At 48.0% G+C, this 20,723-nt stretch overlaps 1 protein-coding gene across 2 annotated transcripts in view; it reads right to left on the bottom strand.

Annotated features, from left to right (window-relative positions):
* The window catches only part of alk (ALK receptor tyrosine kinase), a 413,707-nt gene that overhangs the window by 41,970 nt on the left and 351,014 nt on the right, over window positions 1-20,723 (bottom strand). For both annotated transcript variants that reach the window (XM_084013902.1, XM_084013903.1), the window contains exons 7-11: window positions 17,018-17,152; window positions 14,410-14,513; window positions 11,325-11,491; window positions 10,135-10,229; window positions 1,633-1,752 (exon numbers count right to left, since the gene is read on the bottom strand). In XM_084013902.1, the coding sequence (XP_083870028.1) occupies window positions 1,633-1,752; window positions 10,135-10,229; window positions 11,325-11,491; window positions 14,410-14,513; window positions 17,018-17,152 (621 nt within the window). The remainder of the gene's footprint in view (window positions 1-1,632; window positions 1,753-10,134; window positions 10,230-11,324; window positions 11,492-14,409; window positions 14,514-17,017; window positions 17,153-20,723) is intronic.

Here is a 20,723-nt window from a genome sequence, read left to right as displayed (position 1 = left end):
GGAGACGTGTGAAGGCCCTAACACGGCGGTACCAGCGAGGTAAACAGGAAGGAGACGTGTGAAGGCCCTAACACGGCGGACCAGCGAGGTAAACAGGGAGGAGACGTGTGAAGACCCTAACACGGCGGACCAGCGAGGTAAACAGAAAGGAGACGTGTGAAGACCCTAACGCGGCGGTACCAGTGAGGTAAACAGGAGGGAGACGTGTGAAGGCCCTAACATGGCGGACCAGCGAGGTAAACAGAAAGGAGACGTGTGAAGGCCCTGACGCGGCGGTACCAGTGAGGTAAACAGAAAGGAGACGTGTGAAGACCCTAACACGGCGGACCAGCGAGGTAAACAGAAAGGAGACGTGTGAAGGCCCTGACGCGGCGGTACCAGCGAGGTTAATGTGTCGGGGAGGAGGGAGCCTCCTTGGCTGCTCAGCCAGAACCCCCAACAGGCTTCCCACCCTGCAGGACGGGAGAAGTACGGCTGGCGGATGATCAACACTCGCAGCTGTCTTTGAATTGAATTGATCACATTCATGCAATCAAAACTGATTCAGCAGAAACATGTATGTTCTTCCTTGTTAAACCTACATCCCCCACAATGCATCTCAGCAGAGAGCTTTGCTGATGAAGCATGGAGCCTCTAGAGATAAGCAGCAGGCTGCAAAGGTCCAGATCGTTGCTCAAGTGAGTACATTTATTCCTGGTTGGGAGCTGGATAAGGAGCGTTGATAAAGTCTGTGGCGTTATCGTTGAATCAGCAGTGATTTCTCCCCTTTAGTGCTGCAGATTAAACAGACAGACACCGGTGCAAAACAAAGGAACTCATGACTCTCAGGCCTTTTTTCAAAGTGTCTTCCCTGCGTAGAGGTGGCTGCTAGTTGGCTTGGTAGCGTTACGTTCCAGCACAGCAGGTATGTATGCTACGTTGTGTGTTCCAGGGCAACGGGAGAAGGCAGAGCAGTGGCTCTTCTACTGTGAGTGGGATTCGAACAACCACATTCAAGACGAAGGCGCCCTATAAAACTGATTTGTTGGACTTTAACAGCATATGAAATCCTCAAAAGCCTTTATGCTGCCTGAGAGAAAAACAAGATCTAGATGAATGCAGTTACAAGCATGGAGTCGGGGAAGACTGTCTGGACCAATCATCCGTCTGCGAAGTCCTCATTCATTCAGCGCTCGTATGAGTGCCGTCAGAATGCTTAGCGACAGAAAACAGCAGCCTGTTTCTCTAACTTCACGTCCGGTCTCTACGTAGCAGCAGCACTTCAAAGCCCCGAGCCGAAGACATGTGTTCTCGAGGCGTTTGAAATGAGAGGATCTCTGACTTGTGACTACAAATATAAAACTTTAATCTCTGCTTGTCTTTACCCTTTTGAAGCAGGGAAGTGAGAGAGTGCAAGGTGGGAAATGTCAAGTCTGTGTGTAAGTGGCTCCATTGACATTCTCCGGAGACAGATTTTAGTCCTGCTCCATTTAATGTCAAAGGATCTCTGCAGCCCTCACTCCGATGTAGACTTGGTACAGACCAGTAAGGGGCCCACTTACTTTGTGGCAGCCCATGTATTGTGCCATGCTCGGCATGAATGCATGCAGGCAAGCATACATGTCTTTGTGTGAGAGAAGGAGAAACACTTACAGAAGTCTGTGGTGGGGAAGGTCATCAGGGGGCTTCCAATGGAGGGGGGCGTGGTCCTGGCGGTCGGTCTAAACGGCAGCCTGCTCGAGCTGCTCACCACAGGCGGAAACTCACCATTGGCTGAAAGAGGAAATACAATGCAGTTATTCAGTAAGGCAGCAGTTTATTCCCGTCACGGTGTCCTGTTGCTTTTAACAAGAAGTCCGCGAGCACCGAGGCTGCAGACCCCTCACTGGTGCACAACAGGTGGCATCACCAGCAGGGGGCATTCTTTCATTGCACCACCAATGGCTCTCCTCCGTCTCTCCTCCGCCTCTCCATCCGCTCCTCCAGTAGATGGCTGAGCACCTTCAGTCGGTGTTACGTAGCCATCATCCAGCCTGCAGCCTCACCGCTTTCCCACAGCTGAGATCTTAAGCTCGCTGGTACCTTGATCTTTCCCCCGTTTCCTCAAATTCTCACCCAGAATTAAGTCTTCCAGGCAAATGGCTGGCTGATTGGATATTAAAGTTCAAGATAGAGAAACTTTTTTTTCTAAAGATTTTAAATTAGGGGAGACTTATTTGAACTGTGAAGGACGATGAGATGGAAAGCAGTCGGCGGTTCCCTGAGAGGTGGAGAGGCGGGAGTCGCCGTGGACGACCGGGTGAACAGATGAAGGATTTGCTTTGATTGGACCCGTGCTCTGCAATCAGTGGCCTGACTGCCATCGGAGAAATCTGCTGCCACAACTGAAAAGAGACTGCAGAAGTTACACGAAGAATCAATGCAACTCTGTCAGCTGGATTTAATAAACATTTTTCCAGTACATAAGGAAACGTTCAACAATAGGTTACAAACGTCCGACAGGACAAAATACAAGACCTGAAATCCACATCGTCATTTGCTTCGAAACAAAACACCAACGAATGTATAATGATAGGATTCTTTAGAATAGACAGTCTTGTGAGTGTCAGACAGACAAACCCTCCTGAAACGCTGTTTACTGAAGAAACACTCTCCCAAAAGGCTCGGACACTTAAAATGATCCATCATTGTATCCATCCATGCATTCTGTGTGAGGCTGCGTGGCGAACCGGGACCCTCGGACCATGAAGGATCCGCTACAAACACACAAACTGTTACTGATAGTTTCCTTCACTCTCTGCACGAAATGCAAACAGAATCATTTTCTTATTTTAGGAAGCCAGATCTGTTCAGCCCGGCTGCTGTAACGTGTTTGTGACTCTTCCTTTCAAACAAAGGCCATGTTTTGTTGAGTTGTTTGTTCTGTCCAGCATCTCATATCTTTGATGTTATGTTCTGCAGAGGAAGCCCTCCCTGGCTCTGATGCCAGATGACCCTTGTTTAGCAAAGCAGAAGATGTGAGATGAGGTTCACTGTGGTGCACAGAGCTGACGATGCTGCCAGCGTTCAATATGCTATGACACAATAAAGGCCATGCATTGAGATGTTGACCTGCTGCTACCCTGCTAGTCCTGCCTCTGATTTATAACTCTCTTTTATTTTTACCAAAGCTGGATGCACCACACAATGACTGCCATAAAGCCACAATGCTTCAGTCCATCAACACCAGTGGGGGCCGTCTTGTAGTCTTTTCATTTTACACTTTCATTCTGCTCAGAGTAGACACTCGAGGCAATGCGTCATAAATGATAGTCTGTGTGTGCATGACCAGCATGTTAATCTCTATTTCTGTTCGGCACAGGAAAACACTGTTGAGTAGAAGACTACATGCTTTCAGGGCCTATTTGCATTTTATATGCCACAACCAGGAAGGTTCCTACTTCTACTATAGAGCATACAGTCTGTTTGCACTGTAGCTGCCTGATGTCCTCCGTAGGGCTCCCGGGATGTCAAAGGAGGATTTAAAGAATATTTTCTTTGACTTCTTTTGCTCTTCTAAGCCAACACTAATGAGCACGCAGTGTTTCCCAACTCCAGAAAAGAGTCACATGAGCTGAATGTCGAGCAGAAATCCAACGTACATGTTTCCTAACTGACGAGCCAATGAGGTCCCCACATGGTGTCGTTAGCCTCCTTGGTGAAAACAAATGGTGCCTGCCTTCCCTCCGCCATCATTCTGGAGGCGACAGGGCACAGATGCCAGACTTTTCATCTTTATCTTTGTAATAATTTTTACAGAAAACCCCTCCCTGGACTCTGTCCCGGTTCCCCTGTCACCTCGGGCTCAAGGCTCACCGTTTATGACAATATGGCGGGGGGCTCCCTCAACAGCTGAAAGGTTTGGAACACAACTGCTCCATTTTTCTACCCAGAAAACCTGCTTTGACTCAAACAACTTGACTACTATTATTTGGGCTGGAGTTGAAAATGACACCTGAGGTCCTCTGGGTGATTATATATCATTAAAGGGCCCTTTTAAAATTCTTTGGCTGGTGGTCTGTACTGGAACTCTCGCTGGGTAGAGAAATCTTGTAACCTTGTCCTCAAAGCTTTAATAAAAGCTTCAGCACAGCTTAGCTAAAATCGGCCAGCTAAAAGAAATCAATAGCTCATTCCCGAGCCCTGTAATCCTCAAATAAATATCAGCGTCTCAGTCTCCGCTGCTTGGGAGCTTTGATACGGACAGAGTTCACGTGCAGATTTGATGGATCACATTCAGCCAGTGGTGGTTTTATTGCTTTGGTCTGGACACAACGTCTCTGAGAGGAAGACCCCGAGATGAGTCTGAATCCCCAGCATTTACATTTACATTTAAGGCATTTAGCAGACACTTTTGTCCAAAGCGACTTACAACAAGTACATTTGTCAAAAGAAAGAAACCACAACATGTCATTGCTGATAAAGTAAGAGCGAAAAAATAGAAGTGGAGGTCATGGAGGAGGGGGATCACATGGGAGAATTTGGGTAGATTGAAGACAAGGCGTGCTGCAGCGTTCTGGATACGCTGCAATGGTTTAGTCACCGAGGCCGGGAGTCCGGCCAGGAGAGAGTTGCAGTAGTCAAGGCGGGAGATGACCAGTGCTTGGACCAGGAGTTGCGTTGCATCCTTTGTGAGGAAGGTCCGAATCCTGCGGATATTGTAGAGGGCAAATCTGCAGGATCGGGCCACAGCAGTGATGTTGGGGGTGCAGGATAGTTGGTCCAGCAAAGTCACTAATACGGCTCAGAGCTCAGAGCTGGAGCACATAGCATCGGTATTCTATTGCAGCATCGGTATGCTACTGCAGTGTCGGTATGCTACTGCAGCGTTGGTATGCTACTGCAGCATTGGTATGCTACTGCAGCATCAGTATGCTACTGCAGCATCGGTATGCTACATTGGTATGCTACTACAGCGTAGGTATGCTACTGCAGCATCGGTATGCTCCTGCAGCGTCGGTATGCTACTGCAGCGTCGGTATGCTACTGCAGCATCGGCATGCTCCTGCAGCGTCGGTATGCTACTGCAGCATCGGTATGCTACTGCAGCAGGGGAAGGACTCGGCAGGCCAGACGCTGAACAGCGTGAACCAGAAGGCAGGGCGACACTGTTCATTAGCAGGGCAGCGTAAGCTGCCTGAAGCCCAGCAGAGGCCAGCCACGAGGGGGGAGAGGGGGGTTGGGGGGGCAACGTGTCTGAAAAATACCCGTACTACTGACAGCTAACAGTCATTATGACACTACATCATCTGGCATGTGGGGGGGGGGGGTTAGCTCAGGAGGTAGAGCGGGTAGGCTGGTAACCGCAAGATTGCCGGTTCGATCCCCGGCTCCTCCTAGCTGAGTGCCTGGTGTCCCTGAGCGAGACACCTCACCCTAATTGCTGCTGACGGGCTGGCTGTCTCCCTTCGTGCCATTGGTGTGTGAATGTGTGAATGAATGGGTGAATGTCAGTCATTACTGTAAAGAGCTTTGGATAAAAGCACTATATAAATGAGGACCATTTATGTACAGGACTCCTTGGATCACCTTGATGTAGAATCCAAGTCTAAACCTGGGAGAGACCAAATTTGAATAAAATTTAAATTTAATTAGCATTCTGTCATCAAGGCAAACACACTAAGGACTGTGGAGCATCTGTACTAACTGATCCGTGATCTGTTCCATGTCCCTTAAACCCCTACAGGTACATGGTAATTACTGACATGAATACTTTAGTTGTGTTTCACAAGTTTCCAAGACAGATAACACAACCATCAGCACGTGTCACGACAAAGAAAAAAAAGAACTGGACCTGAACAATACACTGATAAAACCCAGCGTGTGTGTGTGTGTGTGTAAAACACAGTTGGAACAAATCCAATTATTTCCATCCAAATTGAAACCTTTTCACACGTGTTGCGTGACCTTCCAGAGATGTCAAGGACCGCGGCAGAGGTTCACATTCACATGCAGCTCAGTGTGAAGACGTGTTGATAGCCGGGACAAAGCATGGACTTCCTGTGCTGCCTCACACAATAAACGAATCCACTGATGCTGGTGAAGATGAAATGATAAAACTGACAGTTCGGTCCAACAGCTGAAGGGCAACGGATGCATCATCAAACAACGGCGCTCGCCAAACTGTGCATCACACTAAAGCCCAGAGAGCTATAGGATGAAAGCATGGCTGCTGCTCTGCATAATGTGTCCACAGTACGTTTCCCCACTGAAACACATTACAGGCTGCGTCATGGCGCTCAGGGATCCATCATGCTAATCGCTCGCGGCCATAACTCTCGGAAACGGCGCCTTTTTGCTGAGCTTCAGGATCTCCCATCAGCTGTTCTGATTGATAGGCAATAAAGGAGGCCGTGTCAAGTGTGGCAGTAGGTAATGGATGCCTGGCCCAGATTAAGAACTTGCTATCTCGAAAGTGAGCAAAGGGTGGATGGATGATCCTTCAGCGCTGCCATACCAGTGTCACCGCCGCTCCGGAGGACATAAAACACGGACGCGTGCAAAGATCTGCTGGAAAACGTCCTCTCTACAAATAAAGGGGATCCGACCTAATAACCTGGTGCTGATACGGGACCACCTGCTCCAGCCAAGACCTCCAACAACGTCTCCCAGCATATTCAGCCAATTCATATTTATTATCAGATTGATGTTGACATTATATCTGCGATGGATGAATATAAAATATATGATTATATAGAGGAGAGAGCTGCAGGTTAACAGGCCGACCCTGGAAGTTAGCATCGTACTGGCTTCCTCAACTTAAAGCCAACGGGATTCTTTTGGAACTTTGGAACATTGCAAAAAAAAAAGGCTCCGTGGCAAACAAAAGTTTATGATACTTACAAATTGTGCTTTTTCTGAATTTTGAATGCAAACGTAAAAAGCTGACGCAAGCTACAATGAATTAGACCAAGTTTGCAGAGGCAACGAGGCTGTGAAGGCGAAGGACTCGGTGTGATGGCGTTATGTCCTCTCATTTAGCCGCTTGTTAGGAACGCCATTTTTAAGACACGAGAAAATGTCAAACTTCACCAGAAGGGAATCGACTGACATATTTCATATCCTAGAAGAATATTAAAATAGCTTAAGCTTGTTTTGACCACATGTCGTATTTGTCTAACCAAAGTAACAAATTGTCATCATTATGTCATTACTTCTGCATACTTTTTTTGATCCTTTTAATGCAATTAAATCACAACAAAATCCTGACACCAGACTTGCTGTCATCGTACTCCAGTTTTTACACCGATTCACCGTCCCAACACAGGTTATACCATGGTCTGGGTGAATACTCGATTCTGATTGGCTGGAGGGTGTAGGTTAAAAAGTGATAATGTACACCTAGGAAAAGACGTTCCGTCAAATTGCCGGATGACAGCAGAGCGAGGGAGAATGTCGGCCGTGTGGACGTTTTTTAAGGTGTCGGAAACGGATAGCAAAGTTTGTATTTGCAATGATTGTTCAGCGTCGGTGATGCGAGGAGGAGCCAACACGCATTCTTTTAACACGTAAGTCGCAGTCGGCAACATTTGTTTGATCATATTCACTGAAGCCGACACTATGCGGCGAGTCAGAGGTGACGCCAAGCGCCCCTCAGGTGGAAACTGATTGTCCCACTGTGCACGGAGCAGGGAACGCGCACGCTCGCTCGCCCACGCCGAACCGTTCCGGGGTGTGTGAGGCTCCGCAGGTGAGGCGGAGGTGTGATCAGCTGAGCGGGGCAGGAAGGCTTTGTGTGCGCACGCTGAGTCGACGGACGCTTCATAAAGAAACGGGCAAGAAACGGGTTTGCTCCGCTGATCTGTGAGCGTGCAGGGATGTTATTCATAGAAATGCACTGTTAAAATATTTCAGTTAAAAGGGTGTGTTAAATAGATTATTAGTTAATTATTTGGTAGAATATCAGTAAAACTGTGACGCTGTGTGCTGTAAAACCTGTTAAAACATGCTGTTTAAAAAATTGTACGTGTACTCCATGCCGTTTATCGATGAGAGAAGACACGGGCGCGTTCACGCGCACTGACAAGCATCGATGGGAGGGAGTGGAGGAGCTCGTGGTAGAGTGAGTGAGTGTTGTAAACATTCAAAATGTGACTCGATCTGCCAGACTTGCCGACTGCACTTTAATTGTCCATTTGAAGAACCGTCATCCGTTACGAGTTTGTATATATATATATATATATATATATATATATATATATATATATATATATATATACCCGTAGCCACTATATATATATATATATATATATATATATATATATATAGTGGCTACGGGTACCGATTCCTTAGTGGGGCAACAATCAGCCACCTGCTCTACATGGATGACATCAAGCTGTGAAAGAAGCCCCTGAGACAGTCCAGCACATAGTAGCAGGGTGTAAGATGCTAGCTGGATCAGCGTACATGGAGAGGCACAACCAAGTGGCTGGGATAGTACACAGGAACATCTGCAACCAGTATGGAATAGAAGTAGCCAAATCCCAATGGGCCATACCACAGAAGGTGACTGAGAACAACAGGGCCAAGGTTCTGTGGGACTTCAGCTTCCAGACTGACAAACAGCTCCTGGCTAACCAACCGGACATAGTGGTGGTGGACAAAGAGCAGAAGACAGTGGTGGTGATAGATGTGGCGATCCCAGCTGACACCAACATCAGGAACATTGAGAAGTACCAAGGGTTGAAAGAGCAGCTGGAACAGATGTGGAAGGTCAAGGCTAGCGTGGTCCCCGTGGTAGTGGGGGCACTCGGGGCAGTAACCCCCAAACTGGGAGAGTGGCTCCAACAGATCCCAGGAACAACATCTGAAGCCTCAGTCCAGAAGAGTGCAGTCCTAGGAACAGCCAAGATACTGCGCAGAACCCTCAAACTCCCAGGCCTCTGGTAGAGGACCCAAGCTTGAGGATGACACAGATACCACCCCACCAGGGGTGAGAAGGAGATTTATATATATATATATATATATCGGTATCAGTATCGGTTATCGGCCAAATGAGATTAAAAATATTGGCATATCAGATATCGGCAAAAAATCCAATATCGTGCATCCCTAATAAAAACGATTTAGGAAACTCTCTGTGAACTTTGATTATTTGAAACAAAATTTTGCATCATCCTCTGGACACACACAAGCGGTAAGTCGTGCACTGGCCTTCTGAAATGATACTTTGTATCAAGTAACGTAAGGTTAAGCCATCATCTCACTTCCTATTACTGATCAACTGCTGTGGTTGGGTCGCTATGGCCACGTTGCTTGGCAACGTTTGCATACGGGAGATATTAAATAGTCCGCTCGACTTGTAAAGATTAAAAAAACCCTTACAATTTTAACTCTAAAACACATTAAAGTATTATTAATTGATTAAATATTTCTTTCTTTGGTAGTCGACCATGGTATAAGCGGGATAATGTCCTTCGAGGTGTCCATTAACAGAAATGAATGGATTTCGCGGAAGCAAGAACTCCACTTCCGCGAAGTCCGCTTCCGCTTTGCGTTGGACGGTTCACGCCTCTGCGTCGTCCATTCATTTCTGTTAATTATTATGTTATTATCCCTTACATATACGCTCATCCTTCACAAGCCCGCGGTATAGATCAGCAAGCTATATCCTAACAGGTTTGAACTTTTGGGACATACTAACGTTCCCAAAGAAGGTATGCCAAATTAATGTAATAATATATATCATTTCTATAAAGTTAAATAATGTATCATAATGTATCTCTAAGCAGAGCCGCAGTTCATGTAATAAAGATATCACTTCTACGGGAATAGTAGACTTGCAAGGTCTTTTGGAATTTAATTTTAATAGTCTTCACCGAAAATTGCAAAAAAGTTCCGAGCACTATATTATTGCTATGTGAAGGGAATTTAAATGTTAAGTGAGTCCTTGATAAATGCTTCGGAGTATTCAAAATTGCTGCTCGGTCAAATCTTATCTCAGTAAAACATGAACACGGGCCGACCGGTGCTGCGTTTATTAAGTGAAGTGCTCCGAATGTTAAGTTAAGTCTCTCTGAAGTCCATGAAAGGAGTTTACACTCTCAGACGATCCAGTTCTCCCCCCATTGTGCTCGTTGTGGTGGACCAGCCCATTAACTGAAGGGAGATACTCACATGCCAGGAAGCAGTCCATACTGAACGAGATGTTGTCGATGGAGACCGCTGACCCGGGTCCAGGTCCATCTTCTGTGCTGAACTGCAGCCAAAACCTGCGGATGGGGAGGGGGGGGTTAAAAATGACCTTGACCTTTGCATCCAAAACCTTTAAACATTTTGTGAAATCTGCTTGCTTGCTTTCTTAGACAGCTAGCAGGCGGTTAGCTTAGCTTCTCATAGAGACAGAAAACAGGCGTAAAGGGAAGGAAATAACCAATTAAACAATTCATTTGGTCAATTAACACATTATATTGTATTTGGCTGTACAAAAAACAAAGTGTAATTACTCCACTATATTTAGCATACAGTCACCACATACATACACATACAGTGACCCTCTCTTATTATTATAATTACTGTTCCTTAACCTCAGAGACATATGGTATCGCCGTGCTCGCTGTCAACCAGCTTCTAAACCAGCAGTCGTCTCTGATGTCCTGACTTTTGTGTGCACTTCAGGCTGCGGGCCTATTTCTGATTCTATTTAAGCTCTACAAAGGTCACCGTGCAAAGACTGGCAGCTTCACCTAATGGTTGCGGACATGACATTCTAATTAAGAGCACAAGCACAGCGGACTACATAACCCAGGAATCACAAATGAATCACTCTCAGGGGAGCAGGATTATCCCAGCTGCAACGGCAAAGAAACCCCAGGTCAGGCAAACACAGATGAAATGCCTCATCTGGGCTTTCTCCCTTTTACTACTATTTGGTTTTAATTCGGCTGTTTCGAGGGGAAATCAGGGCCACGGCTAATTGGAAGGCAAGCGGGGTGTTGAGAGCCTGGTGTATTGATTCCTCCTCTCTGTATCGCAGTGAAACAAAAAGAGAAGGCTGTGTTTTGTACAACGGTTTATACGGCAGGTTCAGTGTTAGACGAGAGTCCCTATGGGAGTCATTAACTCTGAAAGGCGAGAGATAATGTTTCCAAGAAAATGGATGTAAATTTAGTAGAATCTGCATGGAGGTGATACGAACAGCGAAGCCACTTGGTTTCTGAAGATTGTAAGGGAAGTCTGTTGAGAGTTGGATCTCCTGCTCTTAAAACACATCAAACTGCGTACTTCTATGCCTTCGGAGAGTCCGAACATGCAGCTGACACGATGAAAGCGCTGTTGCGTGCTGGACCAGGTGGGCGTGGTCTTACCAGTCCACCAGCCCGTAGAGGGGCAGTATGACCAGCTTCCAGCCGCGTTCAGACTTGGGTTGTGAACGCCACAGGCGGCGCTGCTCCTCGGGGCCGGTACTGTTCTCAGCTATCCACACAGACAGGGACCCCGACTGGAGGCCTCCAGAACACAGCCAGAACCGCACCTGTGGAAGTTTGAATGAGAAATTCAATCAAAATGGAAAATGCAGTAAAGTCGACCACAAATCAAGGGAGAAACAACGACGGGGAAATAGAATTCCCAGCAGCTTTGACTGCCTCTGAATAAGACTGAGTTAGGGTGTTATCTGGCGAGGAAGGGATGCACCTGAAATTGCACTGAGCTCAATCAGCAGCAGCCATCTGTTCAGTACTTATCCTAAGATGAATAAAACCCAGCCAGGATCATGATTCTGGGTTATTTTGCTATCTGCGCTGCTCCTGCATGCTTCAGCACCAATCAGTCTCATTCTGCTGTTTCCAGGAGGGAAAATAAACCAGCAGGAATGAAATAGTAACAGGAAGTCTGAATCCAAAGCTCGCTACCAAGCCATGTGACCATGTCCCTCGACAGCGTGTTAGTGGCGCCCAGAACATAATTCCTGCTTCGCCATTTAAGTGGAACAGATGCTGGCTTAAGCCTGATGATGGCGATGCCACCCGGACTACTGAATCCAGCCCTTTCATGCGGAGAGCCTGCATTGTGCTGGACCACAGCCGGTTTGTGGAGACAACATGGTGACCGTTTACACATCAAGATGACAGGACGGCCACACTGGCACCACATGAGAGTGAAGGTGGTTTGCAGCTGAACCCCAAACTAACATCCCCTGGTAGAGTGGAGACGCTGAAGGGGAGGATTTACCGTTCATCTGGAATCATGGCTAATCTCTCACCAGCACCTCCACCTCCTCCACCTCCAGCCACCACCAGCACCTCCACCTCCTCCACCTCCAGCAATGCCAGCACCGCCAGCACCACCAGCACCTCCACCTCCGGCAATGCCGGCAACTCCAGCACCGCCACCTCCAGCACCTCCATCTCCACTTCCAATACCTCCACCTCCACATCCAGCACCACCAGTACCTCCACCTCCAGCACCTCCAACTCCAGCAATACCAGGACGCCAGCACCTCCACCTCCAGCACCTCCACTTCCAGCAACACCAGCACCGCCACTACCGCCACTACCTCCACTACCTCCACTTCCAGCATCGCCAGCACCACCAGCACAGCCAGCAACGCCACCTACAGCACCTCCACCTGCACCATCTCCAACTCACACCTGACGAGCAGTAAACTACCTCCTCCTAGATTTGGTGTATTTGTTTATATATATATATATATATATGTTTTTTTTCTCCACCTTCCTCCCACTTTATTCCACCTCTCTTATTATCTTGTTTTCTGACCTCTTGACCTTTCCATCACCTTCCTGCCTCCATCCTTCACTTCTGCATCTGCATCACTCATCTCCAAGCACCGCCTGCCTCAACTCTGAATATGCAAAGGACACATGCAGGGGGACAAAGGTCGCCAAGCTGAGCAATATTAAAATAACATATCTCAAAGTTCGCTGACCGAGCCGGAGTCATGCTCCGGGAGCTTCACGGGCTAAATAACGCATGCCGTCTAATATTTTCCCATCAGTGATGGACGAGGTCGTCCTGTCTGTCTGTTGGAGTCTCTGACTGATGCTACGGCCTTAACCTGAATGTTTGAGCTGTTTCTCAGAGCAATTAGAATATCAGATACTTTCAAAGGAAATCAATAATTGTTCTCCTTCTAGACCAGCAACACAAATGTTACTGGAAGATATTATATATAGTATTATATTCTATTTTATTATCACATAAACTACAATGAGAAACAAGTGTCCTCTGGTACTTTTCAAATGCAACAGATTCATGTCACGTCCAGTTTATTCATACAGGCGTGAACTAAATGTGCTTCAAAATGAAAAGATAGATAGGCAAAACAGACAGACAGGTAACCAGTCTATCACAGGGAGACATGTAGAGACAGACAGGTAACCAGTCTATCACAGGGAGACATGTAGAGACAGACATGTAACCAGTCTATCACAGGGAGACATGTAGAGACAGACAGGTAACCAGTCTATCACAGGGAGACATGTAGAGACAGACAGGTAACCAGTCTATCACAGGGAGACATGTAGAGACAGACAGGTAACCAGTCTATCACAGGGCTGACATGTAGAGACAGACAGGTAACCAGTCTATCACAGGGAGACATGTAGAGACAGACAGGTAACCAGTCTATCACAGGGCTGACATGTAGAGACAGACAGGTAACCAGTCTATCACAGGGAGACATGTAGAGACAGACAGGTAACCAGTCTATCACAGGGCTGACATGTAGAGACAGACAGGTAACCAGTCTATCACAGGGAGACATGTAGAGACAGACAGGTAACCAGTCTATCACAGGGAGACATGTAGAGACAGACAGGTAACCAGTCTATCACAGGGAGACATGTAGAGACAGACAGGTAACCAGTCTATCACAGGGAGACATGTAGAGACAGACAGGTAACCAGTCTATCACAGGGAGACATGTAGAGACAGACAGGTAACCAGTCTATCACAGGGAGACATGTAGAGACAGACAGGTAACCAGTCTATCACAGGGAGACATGTAGAGACAGACAGGTAACCAGTCTATCACAGGGAGACATGTAGAGACAGACAGGTAACCAGTCTATCACAGGGAGACATGTAGAGACAGACAGGTAACCAGTCTATCACAGGGAGACATGTAGAGACAGACAGGTAACCAGTCTATCACAGGGAGACATGTAGAGACAGACAGGTAACCAGTCTATCACAGGGAGACATGTAGAGACAGACAGGTAACCAGTCTATCACAGGGAGACATGTAGAGACAGACAGGTAACCAGTCTATCACAGGGAGACATGTGACTATCATACAATATAATACAATATCATCTCATGTCATCAGCAAATGCTTGTTAATTGGGGTGGGGGTTCCAGATGTTTGGGACGGGAACATTACTAATAAGACAGCTGTATATGTGTGAGAACAGGAAGCTGGGGGGGACTCACCATGCATGGGGAGTTCCTGAGAGGAGGGGGGAAGAGAGGGCTCCTCAGTATGGCGGTGCTGCGCTGGCTCTTGGTCTGGCCTCCTTCCACACTGAACGCAGCTCCTGCAACACAACCACATGAACACCATGCAGCAGAAGAAGTAGCATGACTTCAGTGATATCACCAAACGTTGTCAAAAACAAAAAGAATGTCTTGTAAAATCGCCAACATGGTACAAAATACACTGCTCCATTTATAGTTCCCCGTCTACCTCCGAGACTTCTGTAAATAGTAGAGAAGAAAAACAAGACTTGAGATCGTCATGGAGACTCAGTCACCGACGATGAACCCAGACAGGAGCTCAGGGTCCACATGCTTCAGCTTCTACACCCGGTGGGGTTCGGTCTGTACGGCTTCTACAACCGGTGGGGTTCGGTCTGTATGGCTTCTACACCCGGTGGGGTTTGGTCTACTGCAGCTTCTACAGCCGGTGGGGTTCGGTCTAAACAGCTTCTACAGCCGGTGGGGTTTGGTCTGAACAGCTTCTACACCCGGTGGGGTTCGGTCTACTGCAGCTTCTACAGCCGGTGGGGTTGGTCTACTGCAGCTTCTACACCCGGTGGGGTTCGGTCTGAACAGCTTCTACACCCGGTGGGGTTCGGTCTAAACAGCTTCTACAGCCGGTGGGGTTTGGTCTGAACAGCTTCTACACCCGGTGGGGTTCGGTCTACTGCAGCTTCTACACCCGGTGGGGTTCGGTCTGAACAGCTTCTACACCCGGTGGGGTTCGGTCTGAACAGCTTCTACACCCGGTGGGGTTCGGTCTGAACAGCTTCTACACCCGGTGGGGTTCGGTCTACTGCAGCTTCTACACCCGGTGGGGTTGGTCTACTGCAGCTTCTACAGCCGGTGGGGTTGGTCTACTGCAGCTTCTACACCCGGTGGGGTTTGGTCTACTGCAGCTTCTACACCCGGTGGGGTTCGGTCTGAACAGCTTCTACAGCCGGTGGGGTTTGGTCTACTGCAGCTTCTACACCCGGTGGGGTTCGGTCTAAACAGCTTCTACAGCCGGTGGGGTTTGTTCTGAACGGCTTCTACAGCCGGTGGGGTTTGGTCTACTGCAGCTTCTACACCCGGTGGGGTTCGGTCTGAACAGCTTCTACACCCGGTGGGGTTGGTCTACTGCAGATTCTACACCCGGTGGGGTTCGGTCTGAACAGCTTCTACACCCGGTGGGGTTTGGTCTACTGCAGCTTCTACACCCGGTGGGGTTCGGTCTGAACAGCTTCTACACCCGGTGGGGTTGGTCTACTGCAGCTTCTACAGCCGGTGGGGTTTGGTCTACTGCAGCTTCTACACCCGGTGGGGTTCGGTCTGAACAGCTTCTACACCCGGTGGGGTTCGGTCTACTGCAGCTTCTACAGCCGGTGGGGTTCGGTCTACTGCAGCTTCTACACCCGGTGGGGTTGGTCTACTGCAGCTTCTACACCCGGTGGGGTTCGGTCTGAACAGCTTCTACAGCCGGTGGGGTTGGTCTACTGCAGCTTCTACACCCAGTGGGGTTTGGTCTGAACGGCTTCTACAGCCGGTGGGGTTGGTCTACTGCAGCTTCTACACCCGGTGGGGTTCGGTCTGAACAGCTTCTACACCCGGTGGGGTACGGTCAACTCCAGCTTCTACACCTGGTGGGGTTGGTCTACTGCAGCTTCTACAGCCGGTGGGGTTGGTCTACTGCAGCTTCTACAGCCGGTGGGGTTGGTCTACTGCAGCTTCTACACCCGGTGGGGTTCGGTCTGAACAGCTTCTACACCCGGTGGGGTACGGTCAACTCCAGCTTCTACACCCGGTGGGGTTGGTCTACTGCAGCTTCTACACCTGGTGGGGTTCAGCCTGTACAGCTTCTACACCCGGTGGGGTTCGGTCTGTACGGCTTCTACACCCGGTGGGGTTCGGTCTGAACGGCTTCTACACCCGGTGGGGTTCGGTCTGTACGGCTTCTACACCCGGTGGGGTTCGGTCTGAACAGCTTCTACACCCGTTGGGGTTCGGTCTGAACAGCTTCTACACCCGTTGGGGTTCGGTCTGAACAGCTTCTACACCCGTTGGGGTTCGGTCTGAACGGCTTCTACACCCGGTGGGCTATGGTCTACTCCAGCTTCTACACACGTAGGGGTTCGTGTACTGCAGCTTCTACACCCGGTGGGGTTTGGTCTACTCCAGTTTCTACACCCGGTGGGGTTTGGTCTACTCCAGCTTCTACACCCGGTGGGGTTCGGTCTGAACAGCTTCTACACCCGTTGGGGTTCGGTCTGAACAGCTTCTACACCCGTTGGGGTTCGGTCTGAACAGTTTCTACACCCGGTGGGGTTAGGTCTGAACGGCTTATACACCCGTTGGGGTTCGGTCTGAACAGCTTCTACACCCGGTGGGGTTCGGTCTGAACAGCTTCTACACCCGGTGGGGTTTGGTCTACTCCAGCTTCTACACCCGGTGGGGTTTGGTCTACTCCAGCTTCTACATCCGGTGGGGTTTGGTCTACTCCAGCTTCTACATCCGGTGGGTTGCTGCACTACTGCAAACACATGTCATCATCTGACCGGAGCAGTGCTCGGCGTTTAGGAAACACCTGAAGGCGGGCAGCTCTGTCTGGTGGTCTTGGACGGAGACTGGAGGCGCCTCCAGGAGAATCCGCGGCCCGGTACAGGCTGCCAGCCACACTCGCCCTCTTCAAACGAGCAGTAGCTGCCGTTGAGGAAGTGTCCTGGGGGAGAGAGAGAGAATATATCAGGGGAGGAGTCCAAGATAAGGGGGGGGGCATGTAATGAGTGGACGGCCTGGCAGGTGGTCGAAAGAAGAGAGAATAGAGTGAACACTGACAGACACCCTGCAGAGGAGGAAAAAGAGAGGGGGGGTGTAGATGAGTAACGAGTGCAGGGGGGGGGGGGGGGGTCTAATGGCTCAGGACTCAATGTGTTGGTGAAAATTAGGGTTGAGGTGGAGTGACTCCAGAAAATGGAAAAAGGCCTGAAGTGTCCAGAGGAAGAGATAGGACAGGTTCATCGGCGAAGAAGAGGAGGAAGAAGAGGGTCTGAGGGGAAATGAGAAAGCTGAGGTGGTGACATGATGCATTTTGGGGGACGGCAATCAACTGGAAGTCACTTCAGAGAATGGCATGAGCCTCGGAAGAACAGAGGAGCAGAGGAAAGGCTTAATTGGATTGTATAGAGGAGCGTAACACTCACACAGTCCCACAATGTGTCTTAATGGAAGAAGTGCAGCCTCCTTCATTTACAAATAAGGCCTCTCCTTTTATGTTTGCTTAAATAACCGGCTGGGGAAAAAAATTCAATTATGCTTCAGTAGTGCAAATATTGAAACACTCACTATTTTCCCCAAAGGCGCTTTTTTTTCTTTATTCATTTCTTTACTTTCAGGACTATTTCTGGGTCAATCTTCATTTAGCATTCACTGAGCAGAATCATTAAAGTAATATCTGGAATCCTTCTGAGGAGCGGCGCGACGATCACCTGCCGTATGAAGAACAGTGCTGAAGTTCAAATGAGAGAAACAAAAATAACACACAACTACCAACATCGATGACATGCTGTTAGATGATGAATTCAGACTTGGTTGATGGTGAAGCCTCTGTGTGGGTTTTAGTTTCTGGTCCTTTCATCCGAGCTGCTGTCTGAGAGCCCATTACAGATAAGCATCGCTCCGTTCCCTGATAACACGGGGCTTTTGGAAATGGCAGCGTTCAGATAATCAGATAATGGAAGTGAAACTGACCTGAGATCATAAAGCCGGTGTTCTTCAGGGAGAAAAGCAGGAAAAAGCCTTCCTTTATCAACGCCACTAGTTTTGCTTCTCATACAAAAAGGCTTTCAGCAGGTTCAAGACCCGAAGGAATGAAACACCATTTACTTTTCTGTAAAGTTCTAAAACAATGAAGCCATGTTTTTGGAATGTTTTTCTCCAGCAAAGAAAAGCCAAATGTGGTTTTGTTGTGTGTCTTGTGATGCTGAGTCATCTTCCTCGTTACATAAACCTGTTAGTGTCAATTAGACGCTCTTTGTGCAGACTCAAAGTCACATCAGACGATGGCGGCTCATGAATAAAGAGAAGATGTCACATCCGACGCGTTAGCATGTGTAGCATGTGTAGCATGTGTAGCATGTGTCCCCGAGCCGAGCTGTCATTCAGGACCGAGCCATCTGTCTGCGTGAACACGGTGACACGACGGCCTCACTACGGTTTCCTGAAACCAGACTGTCACATGACTCAGTCAGTATGAACGTAGCAGCGTGTCTTTCTGTTAGCGGTGTCCCTCCAGGCCGAGGGGACACGAGGACACGAGACAGGAGGACACGAGACATGAGACAGGAGGACACGAGGACACGAGACAGGTAGACATGAGACAGGAGGACACAAGACAGGAGGACACGAGACACGAGGCCCCGAAGACACGAAGACACGCCTATAAATCGTCCACATAAGGAAGTGTGAGAACACAGAAGGGACACTGATCCGTGTTCTCCGTCAGATCTAAAAGGATGAAGAACAGATGAAGGTTCTGCCTTTCATTTGATCTATTACTATTGTAATACTCATTGTAATTGTTATAATTAATTGTTGTCATACTCATTGTTATACTAGTGAATGAAGAAATTAAGACTCACCAAAAGGTGAGAGGAGGAAAAACAAGGCTAACGGCTACAAACAAAAGAACGCAAAAATACCAACTTGGGGGCACTTGGCAAGGCTATGGACCATGGCTGGAGGATCTTGACGCCACGTAAGACGACACTGGCACAAGACAAGGGGAGGCACAGACTTAAATACACAGAAGGATAATGGGGAACAGGTGAAAACAATCAGGGATGACATCAGACTGGGGACACATGAGGAAGGGCAAGTGACCTGAAATGAGAGGGGAGTTACTCTTCAAAATAAAACAGGAAGTTCACAAGACAAAAACCAAGACAAGACAAACCTCACCGCGGTGTGACAATTCACTCTTAATGTATATATATATATATATATATATATATTAGTGGTGGGCCGTTATTGGCGTTAACGTGCTGCGCGAGACTCCTGGCTGAATTGCACTGTAGGGGGCGAGAACGAGTCAGACTTGGAACCTGTGTAAGCCTGCTGTGAAATGACCACATGAAAAGTGACGTGCTCACATGGATGCAGCTATGAAGGTTTGCTTCAGGGAACATGTATTTCTAAGAAGCTTCCCAATGGAAACCTCGACAACACTAAGGTTGTTTGCTCCTTGTGGGGAATTAGTTAGTCATTATTTAGGCAGCACACATATTATGAATGCCTTCGGCAGAATTCAAATGAGCCAATTGAATCTAGATTAATTCCAAGATTACAGTGAGATAAATCTAGATTAAAATGAATCTATGTCCACCACTATATATGTAGAGAGAGTTAGACTCACTTACAGGAGAATAGTGCAGGTCCACCTTAAAGGTCAGCCCACCTTAAGTGTTGCTGAGCCAGACTAACTCCTTCAGTTATTATCAGCTGTCTGAAACAAGACAGGACGTTGAGTCTTGTTGCAGCGTTTATTCACAGATACACTTTACCCACAATGCACTGCTACATTCACCGCTGTAACGCCGTCTCTCTCTCTTATTTTTATGAGGCTGCATGTTTATTGATTATTTTTTATACTTGAACGTGCCGTCCAGACAGCCAACAGCATTAATGCTAAACCAACGTTCATTCCACAAATGAATCATCACAAATTCATTTTAACGCGTGATGATTAATAGATACTTCCTGGATTATGAGTAGAGAGTAATGCATATGTGAGGGATTTCAGTCTCACTCATCTTTAGGAGGCAGATCTATTTTCACTGATAAGAGAATGCTGCAGATTACTAAATTGAATTTCGGCAGAATTCCTCCATAGTTAGGAAAACTACGAGCACATTGGAGACCGTGGGATGTGTGCAGAATGTAGACTGGCAGAGATCAAGCAGAGGAAGCTGTGACTCTCAGAGTGGAGGATGTGCATAATGATGCTGGGTGGGATCCACAGGGACCCGGTCTCCCTTATATGTCAGGGATCCTTGTGATTGACACCAGTGCCGCTCTCCTGCCTGTCTCTGCTGCTCCCGTTAATGAGCTTCGCCACGGCGTATGAAGGATTGAAATAGATGAAATCAGGTGAAGATAAGGCGTGGAGAGCACAGGGCATCAGAGAGGGAACGCCGTGTGGTCTGGGTAGCTGGGGATGACATGGAGATGGGACAAATAGAGAAGCTCCAGGTACAGAGGTGCTGGACTCATGACTCAGCGATCCTTCAGCAGAC

Source organism: Eutrigla gurnardus (genome assembly GCF_963514095.1).
Source record: "Eutrigla gurnardus genome assembly, chromosome: 7".
Lineage (NCBI taxonomy): Eukaryota > Metazoa > Chordata > Actinopteri > Perciformes > Triglidae > Eutrigla > Eutrigla gurnardus.
This window is presented reverse-complemented; position numbering and strand designations above follow the sequence as displayed.